At 48.4% G+C, this 14,906-nt stretch overlaps 1 protein-coding gene across 4 annotated transcripts in view; it reads left to right on the top strand.

The window, feature by feature from the left end:
* PNPLA7 (patatin like phospholipase domain containing 7) overlaps positions 1-14,906 on the top strand; it is a 111,543-nt gene that overhangs the window by 57,696 nt on the left and 38,941 nt on the right. For 2 of the 4 annotated variants that reach the window (XM_015423102.1, XM_015423103.1), the window contains exons 20-21: positions 1,762-1,822; positions 3,550-3,702. In XM_015423102.1, coding sequence (XP_015278588.1) covers positions 1,762-1,822; positions 3,550-3,702 — 214 coding nt within the window. The remainder of the gene's footprint in view (positions 1-1,761; positions 1,823-3,549; positions 3,703-14,906) is intronic. The other 2 variants (XM_015423104.1, XM_015423105.1) reach the window with 1 other exon arrangement.

The following is a 14,906-nucleotide window of genomic DNA, read 5'->3' on the forward strand; positions in this document are numbered from 1 at the left end:
TGCTATCCTAGCAGTAACCTTTGAGGTAGGTTATTGACAGTGACTGAGCCAAAGACAGCCAGTGACTTTAATGGCCAAGTGGTTACTTTGAATGCATGGTCTCCCCAGTCCTAAACAAACACACTTAACCAGTCCACCAGTTATCCTCTCTGAAGAGTATCTCACACTGCTGAAAATATTACTCAGTTTCTCTTTGCTTCTCCAGTGGTGTAGTGGGATAGCGTTTCAAATTTGAACTAAGGAGCTCTGGATTCAAATCCCTGTTCAGCCATGTAGCTCCATGGATAACCTTGAACTAAGGGCTGGTCCTGTCTGATCTGCCTCATCTTTCATCAGGGCATAAGAGCAAAAGAAGAGCCCTTGATGGGTCTTCTCCCCCCCCCCCCCTCCAAGAGGCATGGAATGTTGAGAGAATCTGAGCAGTCAGATTTCCCTACTGCCCCTCCCAGCAGAATGATACTTACTGCTTCTGAATATGGCGGTTCCATTTTGCCATCGCAGCTGATAGCCCCGGGTAGACCCAATCCCCCATGAATGGCAGCACCCTGTAAATGGCTCCCCAAACTGTCCAAGAAAAATATGCAGTCAAATAAAATCTTGCCAGGTGTTTTCACATCTGTCCTCTTATATAAGGTTCAGAAGTTCCATTTGCATTTTAAAGGCCAGGTAACCAGGAGGCAATGGCCATCTGAGAAGGCACGTATCCACTGTCCACTGACCCTAAATTCGTGCCCCTCCCCTTTCCCATTCCAAGATTGTATGCACTATTAGGGGCTGTGCCCCATTTGCATTTGAAAAAAAAAATCTTGTGTGTGTGTTGGAGTGGGTGAATGTGTATATGCAGTTAATTCAGGTCAGAAGTAGCACTCTCTCCAATCCTAATTGATCACCCTGCCAGGATGCTTTTAGTCTCAAAGTGGTCAGACTCTTTAAAACCTGCATTGGTGAGGGGTGGGGGTGGAATTTCAGTTAGGGGATGTACACATCACGGCCTGCATCCCTCCGATGTACTCTCCTCCTCCAAGGTATCCTACGTGCCTTGGGGCTTGAGTAGGCAAACTCCTCCCCTCTCCCTTTCCCCCCTTTAACTGTTACTCAATTGACCTCAATTGGTATCTGACAAAGTGAGCCGTGACTCATGAAAGCTCATGCCCTGCCACGTATTTTGTTTGTCTTTAAGATGCCACGAGACTCTTGCACTTTTCTACCGCTACAGACAAGCTAACACAGCTGCCCATTTAATCAATTGCCCTTGATATTCCAGGCCTCATGGAGAGCAATGAGAGCATTTGCTGTGCATCAGTCACACTTTCTGAGGTGTATGTCTTAATATTTAATTTACAAGGGGTAACATTTTCCTGTATGTCCAGGGAGTCCTCTCTCCCACCCTCCTTGATCGAGTATCCATCAATCTCTGACTTCTCTCTGAATGTTCTGTTTCTCTGCCTTCCAAGCAGGCACTCAGCCAGCAACTTTGCCACTAAAAGGTACAATGATCTTGCTTCTGAGGTTCAGTTAAAAACAGAACCTAAATGGCAGAAAGCTCCCCCCCCCCAGCTTTTCAAAAGCAATTCTTTTGCTAAGGCACAGATCGCCTCCCTTGGTGCTATTGTGCTGCACAAAGCTCACAACTCTTCATACATCTTGGCCGTGCTCATTTTATAATTTCTCCTCCTAAATCTCGATGCTGCTGTCAAGATGCTTCCATCTCTGAGCTGTTGCCCTGACTGTGCTGTTTCTGTATTCTTCTCTCCCTGCCAGGTGGTGACTAGGCTAATCCATTTGCTGGGCGAGAAGATCCTTGGCAGTCTTCAGCAAGGGGGTAGGTCATTGAATTCCAAGCCCCTGGCAGGAGGCGTGGCAAAATGAGTTGGACAAACCGTGTCAGGGCCAGATCCTTTGCTGCAGTACAAGTCCGCTTGGAGGGATTTTAATGAAGCCCCGCTATTGAGAAAAGAGCTAAGGCCATAGCTGCAGTGTTGCTCTCCCAGGCACAGGAGCCCAGTGCAGTTCTGTTATCAACCACTGTTTTCCTGAGTTCATTTCTGATTGGTTCTCATTGACTGGAACCTTTTCTTGGAGCTTGGATTCACCCTTCCTAGCTGTGGTTCCTGTTGCATTTAATGAATATTCACATTCCTGGATGTTCCCAAGCCCACTAAACAAAGCTTAGGTAGGTGAGACAAACAGAATCCCTGAGAACTGTAAGAAGATCCCTGCTGGATCAGACCAGTGGTCCAGCAACCTGCTTTTCACAGCATCCAACTAGTTAGTTCCAGGGGGCCAACAAACAGGGCATTAGAGGCCAAGGTCTTTCCCTGTTGTTGCCTCCTAGCACTGGCTTTTTAGAGGTTTACTGCCTTTAAATATGGAGGTTCGTTTTGCTCACCATGGCTAGTAGCTGTTGATGGACCTAATCTCCACGAATCTGTCTAATCCCCTTTTAAAACCATGTATACTCATGGCCCCTGGCAGCAAATTCCACAATTGAATTACTTGCTGAGTAAAGAAGTATTTCCTGTCTGAGGTCAAAAGCAGCATGGGCAGCAGACCCTTGTCCTCACAGGGCCACCGAACAGGGTTGAAAACCGGTTTAGTCACTCTTGCTTAAGTGTTGAATGAGACAAGGCCATGGTTGATGTCAGTAATGCTAAACGCCATGGTTGGTTGACACATATGCACACACATGCACTGCACCTGAAGCCCAAAACAGTTTTTCACGAAGCTGGCATTGTGCCTGCCATCTCTCTTAGGCTTCTGTATCCAGTGCTTCATATTTAATGTAAAGAATATTGTTTGGGAAATGCAGCACTTATTTGGCTGTGAAAAGATTTATATCCTGCTTTTCAACACAAAGTACTCACAAGGAGGCTTACAACCATCTATGTATAAAATTGCAAAAAACAATCATAGAATTCAAGAAATAAAAAGGGCAATCATCAATCATCCTCAGTGTCCAGTGGGAAAGACACTAATCTGGTAGAGGTCAAAATGAAGAATAAAAGAATTAACCTTCCCTTAACTTGTGTGCTCATAACAAAATCCAACCATCATAGGAGTCTACCCAAACAGGAAGTAGCTTTCCCTTAAACAGTGGCAACCCGCCCCCCCAACTTGAACCGAAAGCCCTACAAGACAAAACTTGTTTTCGTCCTTCAAAAGGATGGGAAGGAAGGCCTGATCCAGGCAGTAATAAAATACAACTGAATCCCAATCCTCCATCTTCGTTACGTTTGCCTAGGGCTATGAGTTGCAGGAGAACACACACACACACCCCTGGGCAATCCTTCCCAATTAACTTGGCCCACTTCCCCCCAACACTCACAGAGATGCTGATTTTGCTCCCTCCTCATCCCAGGCCTCTGCACTGTGTGCCAGTTTGTAACGTTGGGAAGAAGTTTTTGCCCACTGCGTGACACAGAGCATTCGACTGGATGGGCCATTGGCCAGATCCAACATGGCTTCTCTTATGTCCTTAACTCAACTCTGATCCTTGCTGTTCCATAGTGAGAGACCACCTTGCGAGTGTCTGATGATCTGTTGTCGCAGCAGGTCACCCTCTTGGATTGCACACTTCCAGCAGCAAGTGGGACTCCGGGAACCCGGCCAGCAACCTCTCCACTGTGGCGATCATGCCTGTGTCAGAAGATGTGCCGCTTGCCACCTTTACCTTGGAGCTCAAGCACGCTCTCAGCGCCATCGGTAAGGACTTAGCTGGCTGCCTTGTGCTTGGAGTGATGGGAGCAAGAAGGGAAACGCAGGAGGCTCCTTCTGTTTGGTGGGGAGATGTCAGCTCTCTCCAGGCAAGCTAACGTATGTGAAACTCTCTGAATGCTAAAGGGCTATGTAAATGATTATTGATTTCCAATAAGATGTAAACCTCTGGTTTCTCTTAGGCCCCTCCAAGGTTCTTCAGATGCTCTTTTCCCCCTTCTAACTTTGCTCTTTCCTCTAACCCAGTAGTTCTCAAGCTGTCATGAGAAATAAATGACACAACTTTAAGGGCTCCTCTGAATCCCAAGTATCCACTGGTAGAGGAGACTGCCTTTTACGTCTCTGCATGATACCCTGCTCTTTCCTTGCCATCTTTCACTCAGCCTTTGATGGAGGGGGGGCACTAGGTGGCTCAGTTCTGCCCCCTCTGTGCTTTAGGTGGTGACGGAAACATTCAGCTGCTTGTGGCTCAGAGACTCAGCCGAAGTACCCGTGTTCAGAAGAAGCTGCCTGTTGCATCTCTGTTGCATCATGCTTTGCGTTAACCCCTTTCTTCTCAAGCGATGTACAAAAGAGCACAAGGCATGTTCCTCTATGGGCAGGTGTTCTAGAACACACTGACGCTTTTTGGGGTTGTAAAAGTGAAATATTCCACCACTTTGAATTCAACAGATAAACGTTCCTTTGCTACCCGAAGCTTTGGCAATGCTACTGTAACCCTCCCAGTTGGAAAGAATTCATTTTTTGTGACTGATAAGGAAACAGCATCCTTGGCTCGTTCCCTCTGTGAGGCACAGAATAAAACAGTACACTACTGGAGAGGTGAAAAGACCGAATAATATCATGAATGCTGTGGTGCTCACCAGTAACCTGCTTGAAAATCCAACTTTGCGCTACTCACAATGTCAGGGGTTTTTTTTGTTTGAGTGTCCCATATACTGGGGTTGATTGGCTGGCAAGTTAAAACAAGCAGTCTTTCGTGTGCACTGCAGTCTGCACAGCTGGTAGCAGTTGCCATCCTATTGGCTTTGACCTTACTGAACTGCTGTGGTTGGATCTGCAAATTTTTGCACCTTCAAGTTCAGGTTTGAATGCTGTGAAAACTGCCATTCCCATCGACCTCAGCAGGGAATCATACTGTGGAAGCTTGTGAAGAATGATTTAGAGCAAGGAGAGACCCATCCCTGCCACAGGTTACTCTCTCCCTTCCCACCCCAATTTGGAAAGGTAGAGTGTGTGGTTCAAGAGATGGGAGGACAGACAGGGGGGTTGGGACTTAGATTTTGCAAACGTCCCATCGAGTAGTCACAAATGCCCGCCAAGTGTCTGAATGTTCAAGGACGCTAAAAAAAAATGTAGGCTTCCATGTTGATCTTGGGGGTGTTCTCCCACCCACTTTTGATGCAGCATTGCTGGGCTGCTGAAATTGGCCTGGCAAGCAGCAGTGCAATCATCTGCTAACTTTGTCAGTTGAATATCCCAAGATCTGCGCTGCTGAAGGGCCTGGAGACCAAGCCCTATAAGGAAAGGCTGAGGGACTTGGGAATGTTTAATCTGGAGAACAGGAGAAGAGGTGGGGAGGGGGCATGATTGCTCTCTTGAAATATCTGAGGGGCTGTCCCTTAGAGGAGGGCAGGGAGCTGTTCCTGTTGGCAGCAGAGGGGAGGACTCACAATAATGGGTTTAAATGAAGGGCAGGAAGGTACCGGCTGGATATTAGGAAAAACTTTTTTACAGTCAGAGGTGTGCAACAGTGGAATCAGCTGCCCAGGTAGATGGTGAGCTCCCCCTCACTGGCAGTCTTTAAGCAGCAGCTGGATAAACACTTGTCAGGGATACTCTAGGCTGATCTTGCATTGAGCAGGGGGGTGGATGGCCTGTAGGGCCCCTTCCAACTCTGTGATTCTATGATTCTAAGGTTTTTGTGGTTTTTAAAGTAGACCAGCAGACACTCTGTGTACCCTGCAGACAAGATGGTATAGGGCAGTGATGGCGAACCTTTTAGAGACCGAGTGCCCAAACTGCGACCCAAAACCCCCTTATTTATCGCAAAGTGCCAACACGGCAATGTAACCCGAATACTGAGGTTCTTACTTTAGAAAAAACAACTCATACATTAACTTAAGTTGATCCAAACAAAGTAAGGAAAGCAATCCCAAATGCTTTCATTTACTTAAAATTATTTGGCAGAGAATTCGACACTTTAATGATGGTCTGGGCCTGGCTGGGGCGATGGCACGCATGCCCACAGAGAGGGCTCTGAGTGCTGCCTCTGGCAGGCATGCCATAGATTCACCACCACTGGTATAGGGGCTTCTGAGTGCGTTAGCATGGCTGGCGGCACTGCCACTAATTTATTTGACCACAGGCCAAGAGCTACATAAACTTGGGAATGAGTTCTGGGTGGTCCCTCCCCAGTCTGTGTTCCACAAGCGCCTGCATCATCCCCACTTTCCTTTCCCTGCTCTGTGTTGAATAGCAGAAGCAGTCTGGGGTGAGGCAGCCGGGGTCAGTTTACATCTAATGACGAGAGAGAAGTCCCTTTTGGGGCCCAGGCCAGGAATAAATCTTGTCTGGATGGAGGCCAAAGACGACACTTAACTAGGGAAGTGATAAACTCGTAGTTCAAGGCCCTGGTAGGAGATGAAGCCAGGACTAGACTGGCAGGCAGGGATTGGGGGAAGCATCAAGTAATAAGGAGGCTGCAGGGCTCCAGGCAGGGGAGACGGAGTGCTTTATGGAAAGCCGGCGTGGTGTAGCGGTTGAAATGTCGGACTAGGTTCAGGGAGATCCTGGTTCAAATCCCCGCTGCCGCGGAAGCTCGCTGGGTGACCGTGGGCCAGTCATGCTGCCTAACCTACCTCACAGCCTAATCTACCTCACAGGGTCATTGTAAGGATAAAAAGGTGGAGAGGGCACTTTGGGGTCCCCACTGGGGAGAAAGGGTGGAGTACAAGTAAAGCAAACAAATAAAAGTAAGATTGGGGGGGGGCAGCCATATTGTCTGGCAGACTGGTGGGAATGACCCCTTGTCGCTCTCACTTCTGCATTCTATGAGCTGGGGGAGGGGGGGGCGGCTTAAATAACCCTGGAAAAGCCACCACTCCTCTGTGCCCTGAGATTTCCCATAGAAGATGCCCCAGTAAACTTCTCATGGTCTGCTTACAGGCGTATTGCCGATGCCAGAGGGAGAAGAGGCAGCAGCCCCAGGCACCCTTGCCTCGTGCTTGGATCTGGGTCCTAGTGCCATTAGTGTGGCCATCAGAGGGCAGCCAGGCACCCCTTTGCTGTGCTTGGATCCAGCTGCAGCCGAGACTCCTGCCCCCTCCTCCCAGTTTCAGCTGCAAGGACAGAAGGAAGAGAAGCAGTAGCCAGGCATTGTTCCTGTTTGGTGTAGTGGTCAAGTGCGCGGACTCTGATCTGGGAGAACCGGGTTTGATTCCCCACAGTCCTCCACTTGCACCTGGCTGGATGACCTTGGGCAAGCCATAGTTCTGTCAGAGCTGTCCTTGAAAAAGAGCAGTTTCTGGCAGAGCTCTCTCAGCCCCCCCCCCCTCACAGGGTGTCTGTTGTGCGGAGGGGAAGGGAGAGGAGTTTGTAAGCCGCTCTGAGACTCCTTTGGGTAGTGAAGGGCGGGGTATAAATCCAATCTCTTCTTCTCTTCTTCCATCATGCATGGACTAAGACCTCACTCACATTTGGGTTTAGTATTTTGAACTGTAAGGTGCTTTGGGGACCATTTTTTAAGTTAATTCATAAGGTAAGTACAGAATACAATAAATCTGTTTGCTTCATTTGTATCCTGGATTTCTCCCCAGCGGGGACCCAAAGTGGCTGATAACATTCTCCCCCTCTCCATTTTATCTTCCCAGTAGTGCCGTGAGGCCAGGTAGGCTGGATCTCTGTGACTGGCTCAAGGTCACCTAGCAAACCTCCGTAGTAGAGCGGTAATTTGAACCTGGGTCTCCAGGTCCTAGCCTGACGCTATAACCACTACTCCACACTGAGTGAGGGCTATGGCTCAGTGGTCCAGCATCTGCTCAGCATGCAGAAGGTCCTGGATTCAACCCCTCCTATCTCCAGTTTAAAAGAATCTAGCAGTAGGTGATGTGGAAGACAGGCAGCTCCTAAGCATAAGACCCTGGAGAGGTGTTGACAGTCTGAGTAGATAATACGGACGGTGATGGACCAAGGGTCTGATTCAGTATAAGGCATCTTCACAGGTGTTCGTGTGTGCCCTTGGCTCATCTTGCCCTGTGTTGCCTATCTGCCTGAGACTCTGGAGGGCTAATGCAGGCCAGAGGATACACTGAGAGTTGAGCCTGGTGTCCTCTGCATGGGCAGCAGGCACTTTTCCTTTTAAGCCTTTAGTCATGGGAACCTGTTCTGAGGACAACTGTCAGATTAGCTATCTGTCATCTTGTTTCGCTGTTCCTTAGTGTTTTATTTGGGCAACACCAGAGGTTGTTTTCTCTGAGCTGGGAACACACTATGGTGAAGTTTAAGAGGCCCCTGCACCCTCATAAATTTAGCCACACACAATGCGCATCCCGGCCCACGCTTGTGGTACGCCTGTGTCCTTTGTTCATTGTGCTTAACTGCCTATCCTGAAGCGCAGCTGTGGTTGCATTGCTGCCGTTCCCGGCTTTTTCAATCCCATCTCATTAAACCTTGCTGCAAAGAAGCCACAGCTTGGTTCTGCAAGCCCCTGCTGGCTTTTTCAAAAGGCTGGGGCCGTGTGACCTGGTTCTGATCAAAAACCGGCTTTGTTTAACGGGTTGATGCCGTCTCCTTTTGAGTTCTGCCCTGCAGGCAGTGCTGTGCGCAGGGACCCTCGTCATCACAGTTGCTTGCGTGAATGGATGACGTGGGGGGGGGGAGAACAGTATTTGCGGAGGCAGCCTCTAAGCGAAAACGAGCCTGCAAGGCTGGTTCCTAGCTTTCTGATCCAGAAGATCCTGCATCTTACGGGCTTGCTGTTTAGGGACAAAGCCATACTAGACAGATCCTTGGGCTGAGTCAGGTGGAACGCTTAGAGCTCTTTGGTGTCATGGTTAGGAGAGCGGACTCTACTCTGGGAGAACCGGGTTTGATTCCCCACTCCTCCACATGCAGCTGCTGGTGTGACCTTGGGTCAGTCACAAGTACTTTCAGAGCTATTATATCAAGAGCAGTTCTCAAAAGAGCTCTCTCAGCCCCACCTACCTCACAGGGTGTCTGTTGTGGGGAGGGGAAGGGAAAAGAGATTGTAAGCCGTTGTGAGACTCCTTCGGGTAGTGAAGGGCAGGGTATAAATCCAATCTCTTCTAAAGTTGATCTAGTCCAGCATCCACAGTGGCCAGCAAGATGCCTCTGAAAATCCAGCCAGTGGGTGTGAAGACAGTAGCCTTCCCCTGTTTGTCTCCAATATTTATTATTTGAAGATATTCTGTCTCTGGATGTAGAAGCTCATCTAGCTATTGTGGCTGATTGCCCTCTCTCAACACAAAGGATGGCCGGTGTGATGTAGTGGTTACTGTAAGATTGGGGTGAGGGAGGAGACTTCGATTCAAGTACCCACTCAGCCATGAAGATCACTTGGTGATCTTGGGCGAAGACACTCTTCTAAGCAAACCTACCTCACAAGGCTGTTAGGAGAATAAAATGGGGAGAGTAGAATTGTGTACCCCACCCTGAGCTCCTTGGAGGTACAGTGGGATGAAAATATGATGAAAGCATGTCATCTGTTCCACCGTGCATGTTACAATCTGTACAGTTTCCTTTGAAAATCATGTAAGTTATGCCCTGACCTGGATAGCCCAGGAAACCCCAGTCTCGTCAGATTTCGGAAACGAAGCAGGGCCGACCCTGGCAAGTATTTGGAAGGGCGGCCTCCAAGGAATACCAGGGCTGGGGCACAGAGGCAGATAATACCAAGCCACATCTCTGAAAGGGAAGCCCCTTTGCCAGACGTCATCTTGACTTGATAGCCAAAAAACCCCAACCATCTAAGCTACTAGCCAGTGCTACATCCCTAGGCAGTGAGTTCTGTAAGCTAACTGAGCACTGTGTGAAGCAGCACCAGTCTTCCCAAGTACTTACCGTGATTCGGCGGGAGACATCATTCGGTGGGGGGATCATTCCTGCGGGGAGAACAGACACGCCGCACCATGCTGTCGCCAGAAGTGACGCCAGGTGACGCTCTGGCAATGGGGCTGGAAACTCGATGGTACCGACTTTTCAGCCCCATTGCCAGAGCGTCACCCGGCATCACTTCCTGGCAACGGCATGGTGCGTTACAGGGAAGAATGGTCCGGCTGGGGAGCATGTTTCCCCTGCCGGATCGCGGTAAGTACTTGGAAACCCTAAGCAGCACACAGCTGGTCAGTGCTGAGTCTACAACCTGATGGCTTCACTGAGTGACCATGACTTTTAGTATTGTGACAGAGGGGGTGCATCTGATCTCTCTCAGACTAGAAAATGGAGGGTACGGGAAGGGGCGGGAAGTCATCTGAACGTCTCCTAACCATGCATGCGTTTTTAAACACTGCGACACTTTAAAGGGGAGATGAAACATCTAAAAAGTCACTGGCCCTTTTCGAACCTTCCACGGAGCAGTAGAAATTCTCAGGGGTGAGTCATGGTGTGTAGTCTGGTGTAAGACCTGAAAGTCCGACTGGGGCTGCTGCAGCCCACGGGCTTCCTTCTAACCAAATCCAAAGGCGGCGGCAGCAGCCCCAGCACAGCCGCATTGCAATGAGGAAGCCAGCTGAGCATGTGAGAGGCACACGCTGCTTCCTTGTGTGCTGGAGCGGTGGTGACTCATCCCAGTGCAGACTTGAGAGGTGGGAGGGAAAAGGTTGTTTACCGGGGTGTGTGTGTGCATTTTCATGTCCTCTAACTGCTGGCGGGCGAGAGCTGGTTGGTGGTAGTGGTTGCCGAGAGCAGCGGATAAGCATCCAAAGAGTGGTGTGTGTGTGTGGGGGGGGGAGAATCAATAACTAGTGATAACTATTTCCCATTACTTTTAAAACGGTGTTGCTAGACCATTTGCAGTGGGACCGTGGCTGTCCCGCCCTGCAGCAGAGAGATGGGTGGTTTGGGGCATTGACATCCCAGTGAAAACTTCAGTTACAAAAATACAGCACTTCTCCGTAAAATGTAAAATGCGTCCAGTGGCAGTTAAAGCGACAGCCCAGCAATTGTGCAGAAAGAAAAGGGCACCTTAGAACACAAGATGTCAAGTTGGATGCGGAGGTGGGGTGGGGGGAGAATAGTAAAACCAGTTGCATAGCCATGCTTCTCTCAGGTTCACAGTTAGGTAAATTGAAGGCATGGCCAGGGGGAAAAAAAGGGAAAGTCCTAAACATTTGTAGGGGTAGTGCCAGATGTTCCTGTTAAAAGAGAACTCTAACCATCTTGGTGGTGGAAAATGCCATCAAGTCACAGCTGACTTATGGTGACCCCGTGGGGGGGTTTCGAGGCAAGAGACGTCCAGAGGTGGTTTGCCGTTGCCTGCCTCTGCATCATGGCCCTGGTATTATTTAGAAGTCTCCCATCCCAATGCAGCCAGGACTGACCCTGCTTAGCTTCCAAGATCTGATGAGGCTAGCCTGGGCTATCCAAGTCGGGGCCACTATCTTGTTACAACCACCAGAAAAGGCCCTGTCATATATAGCCATCCAATCTGGAAATTAATTTTATAGTAATACAATGCAGCAGCCTTTTCAATTGTGTTACAGGCAAACTCTCACCCCCCACCCCCCCGTGTTTCTCGGAAGCTTATTGAAGATTCCTCAGTGAGAAGATCAATATTCATACACTTAGTTGGAGTAGTGATTGGAGGCTAATTGCAGCAAAGGCCATGGAGAAGGTGGGGTTTCGAGGAGAGATTTGAAGGGACTGAGGGGAGAGATGTTACATCAGAAATGGCAGAGAGGCTTCCACGATGGACACCTTGCCCACGACTACTACAGCTGCCGGCCACTTTGTGTCCTAGGAACTTTTGCAATGCATGGGTGTACTCAGTTTGAGAGAGCCAGTTTGGTGTAGTGGTTTAAGTGCACGGACTCTAATCTGGGAGAACCAGGTTTGATTCCCCACTCTTCCACTTGCACCTGCTGGATGACCTTGGGCAAGCCATAGTTCTGGCACAGCCGTCCTTGAAAAAGAGCAGTTTCTGTCAGAGCTCTCTCAGCCCCACCTACCTCACAGGGTGTCTGTTGTGGGGAGGGGAAGGGAGAGGAGTTTGTAAGCCGCTCTGAGACTCCTCTGGGTAGTGAAGGGCGGGGTATAAATCCAGTCTCCTCCTCCTCCTCAGCAGAGCAAGTGGAAAGAGTTTCCTGGAGGCAAGTTTGAAAACCAGAGCAGTACAGTAATAAGGTTGCCCCTCTCTTCCTAACCAACAAAGACAATCTCCCCATCTGAAAAAATAATCACACTGAGAAAGGGGGAAGAAGAGTATGTGGGTATGTGCAGGGGTGGCATGGAGGTAGTGTAAAGGTTACATACATCCAGCTCCATTTTTCAGTCCTAAATTTCATTGCCAGTTCTAGAGCCTGCAACTGGATGCACCTCTGCAACTGGGTGCCCTGGGTGCTAGCCATTATGGTTGCATGGAATCTCCACAGCTGATCAAATGGGAAGGCTTCTTCATACCCCTCCCAGGAGCATCTGGCTTGTGACGATTGGAAACAGAGTGCTGGACCAGGAGGATCGTTAAGCGGTTCCAGCTTGGCAAATCCTTGCAATTGTCTCATTTCACTGGTAGCCAGAAGCATGTTTAAGGAGCTGAAATGAAACTTGCCATAGCTGCAAAGTCCTCTTAAAGCTGCATCAAGTGATATCACTGCCTTAAAGGAAAATTAAATTTGTGCTGCCTCTTCAATCTTGTGGAGGATTCCTGCCACTAGCTTCAGGGCTTGGAAATGGGGGAAGACAGTTGGGTTCCTCCTGCAAGCAATTTTTTCAAGACAGAGCAATAACTCATAAATCCTGACAACCCTGGGCAGAATCTGCCTTGCCTTTTTGTTTGTGCTGGCCATGAATCCTGTCAAACCACCCACCCACATCCCCCTCCCGTGAGCCCTTTGATGGTGTCCTAAATGGGCTGCTGCAAACGGATTGTGCCAAATCATCCCCGTTTTAATAAGGTGACTGGTGGGGCTCACTTGACTATGCAAGACAGTGTTCCGGACCAAACAGTTATTTTTGAGGCTGTTGGTTGACTTAAAGACATTCACTAAGTCTGTATCTGCATATGAATAACAACATAATTCCTGAGGGGGGGGGGAAGGCATTCTTTGTTTTATGGAGGATGCATTCATGTGTGTGAAAAGGCAGCATCTTAGAAAAGGTGTTTTCTCTCCTGCAGAAGGTGAGGAAGGCCCTTTCCTAGGGAGGACCTTGCTGCTCTAGAAAACTGGTGTAGTACAGCGGCCAAGAGGCTGAGCTACAAACCAGAAAATCCCTGGCTCAACCCTCACCGCTGTCGAGAACTCACTTGGTGGACTTAGGCAAAACCAGTCTGTCTCAGCCTCATTCATTCTCCCCTTTCGACAATATGAGAATGCTAATACTGGTCTACCTACAGGGCTGCTGTACTGGTTAGTAAGACAATGTAATGCAAGGTACCTTGAACACTAGAAAGCACTGTCAAATGGTAGCTATTAGCATTTCTGTAGCACTTCCAGCATTCAATGCACTTTGTGTACATTATCACAGTAATCTTTGCAAAAGCCCTGCAAGCCATGTCCAGTACTTTATTCCAGATGTGGGAGGGGCGAGGCCAAGAGTGAATGAGTCGCTTAGCTAACGCCGCCTAGTGAGTTTGTAGCAATGGAGAGATTTGAAGTGTTGATCCTGGAATCAGAGCGATTTCTCTGAACGACTATGGTATATCAACTCCCACTATTGTTATTACTAATCCCGTTGTTGTAGGGAACGATATTACTGGGCAAGGATTTGTAAGAACGCAATTGAAATGGATTTTCCTAAAATTCTATTGCCAGATTAACAGCATGGCTCACATTTTTTAAAACAAAAATCATTTTTATCTGACCACTGCATCATTTTTAATTTTCCCAGCAGGAAAGCCCACAATGTGGCTCCCAAAATAGTACCCTCCCCGTTTTTGTTTTTTTAAAAGGAATATGTTCTCCTAAAGCTTTGGCGATGCCTCCACTGCCCCTGCTCTGTCCCCCACCCTCCTCCTCTCCCTGGTGTGCGCACTCAAGCACTGGGCAGCTTGTTACTTTAATTCGCAGTCTCAGTTTTTGTTAATAGGGAAATGAGGTATTTCGCCAGTCAGCTGCCATTCAGGCCGGGTTTATATTTCATGTTTTGCTAAACACCCGCACTTCTGTCAGTATTGCTGATGACCTTTCTCTCTAGCGTGATGTTTATCCCCCATGGGTCTCTTCTTCTACACACACACACCCTTCCACTTGATGTGCCGTACAGCTGCAATTATTCTGGAGGGGAAACTTTCACTCTTTGTGACATTTATAGCTGCAAATATAAACAGGGGCAAAGGATGGCTACTGCCAGCAAGCTGCTTCAGGGGCTTTGGATCAACCGTGCTGAGAAAAAGAAATATCCAAAATCTGTTTCTTGAATAGCTGAGAACTGCATAAAAGATGCTGGAAATTGGCTTTTTTATACTTAAGATTCAAGGTCTACAAGTGGAAGTAAAAAGGTATGCATATAAACAGATGCTCCCCTGGTCACTGGGGATGAGTTCAGATCTTTTCCAGGTGACCAGTCAAGGAGATTTGTAAACTGGATTGAGACTTGGTCCCCCCACCCCACCCCAGTCATGGTATCCCTGTGCCCTAAATCAGGGGTCAACAAACATTTATAGTAAAGAGCAAACTATGTCAGTAAGTTAGAGCATGAAATCAACAAAGAGCCAGTGTAAGAAAGGCTATTTGAATAACTGAAATATACAACTTAACAGGACTACTTACATTTCCCATTATACCTTAACTTAAATACTTCATTTCCCTTTTTTTAAAGAGCCATGTTTGTTTCTGTGCTTGAGCCCCTTTAAACTCCTGATGGCACCTGGTATTTTTGGCCACTGTGTGACAGAGTGTTGGACTGGATGGGCCTTTGGCCTGATCCAACATTGGCGTCTCTTATGTTCTTATGTTCTTAACTCTAGATCTGAAGGTTGCAGACCCCTGCCCCACTCAGCCTCTCACATTCCTGCA

The sequence above is a fragment of the Gekko japonicus genome, unplaced genomic scaffold (assembly GCF_001447785.1).
Source record: "Gekko japonicus isolate JY-2015 unplaced genomic scaffold, Gekko_japonicus_V1.1 scaffold454, whole genome shotgun sequence".
Taxonomy (NCBI): Eukaryota; Metazoa; Chordata; class Lepidosauria; order Squamata; family Gekkonidae; genus Gekko; species Gekko japonicus.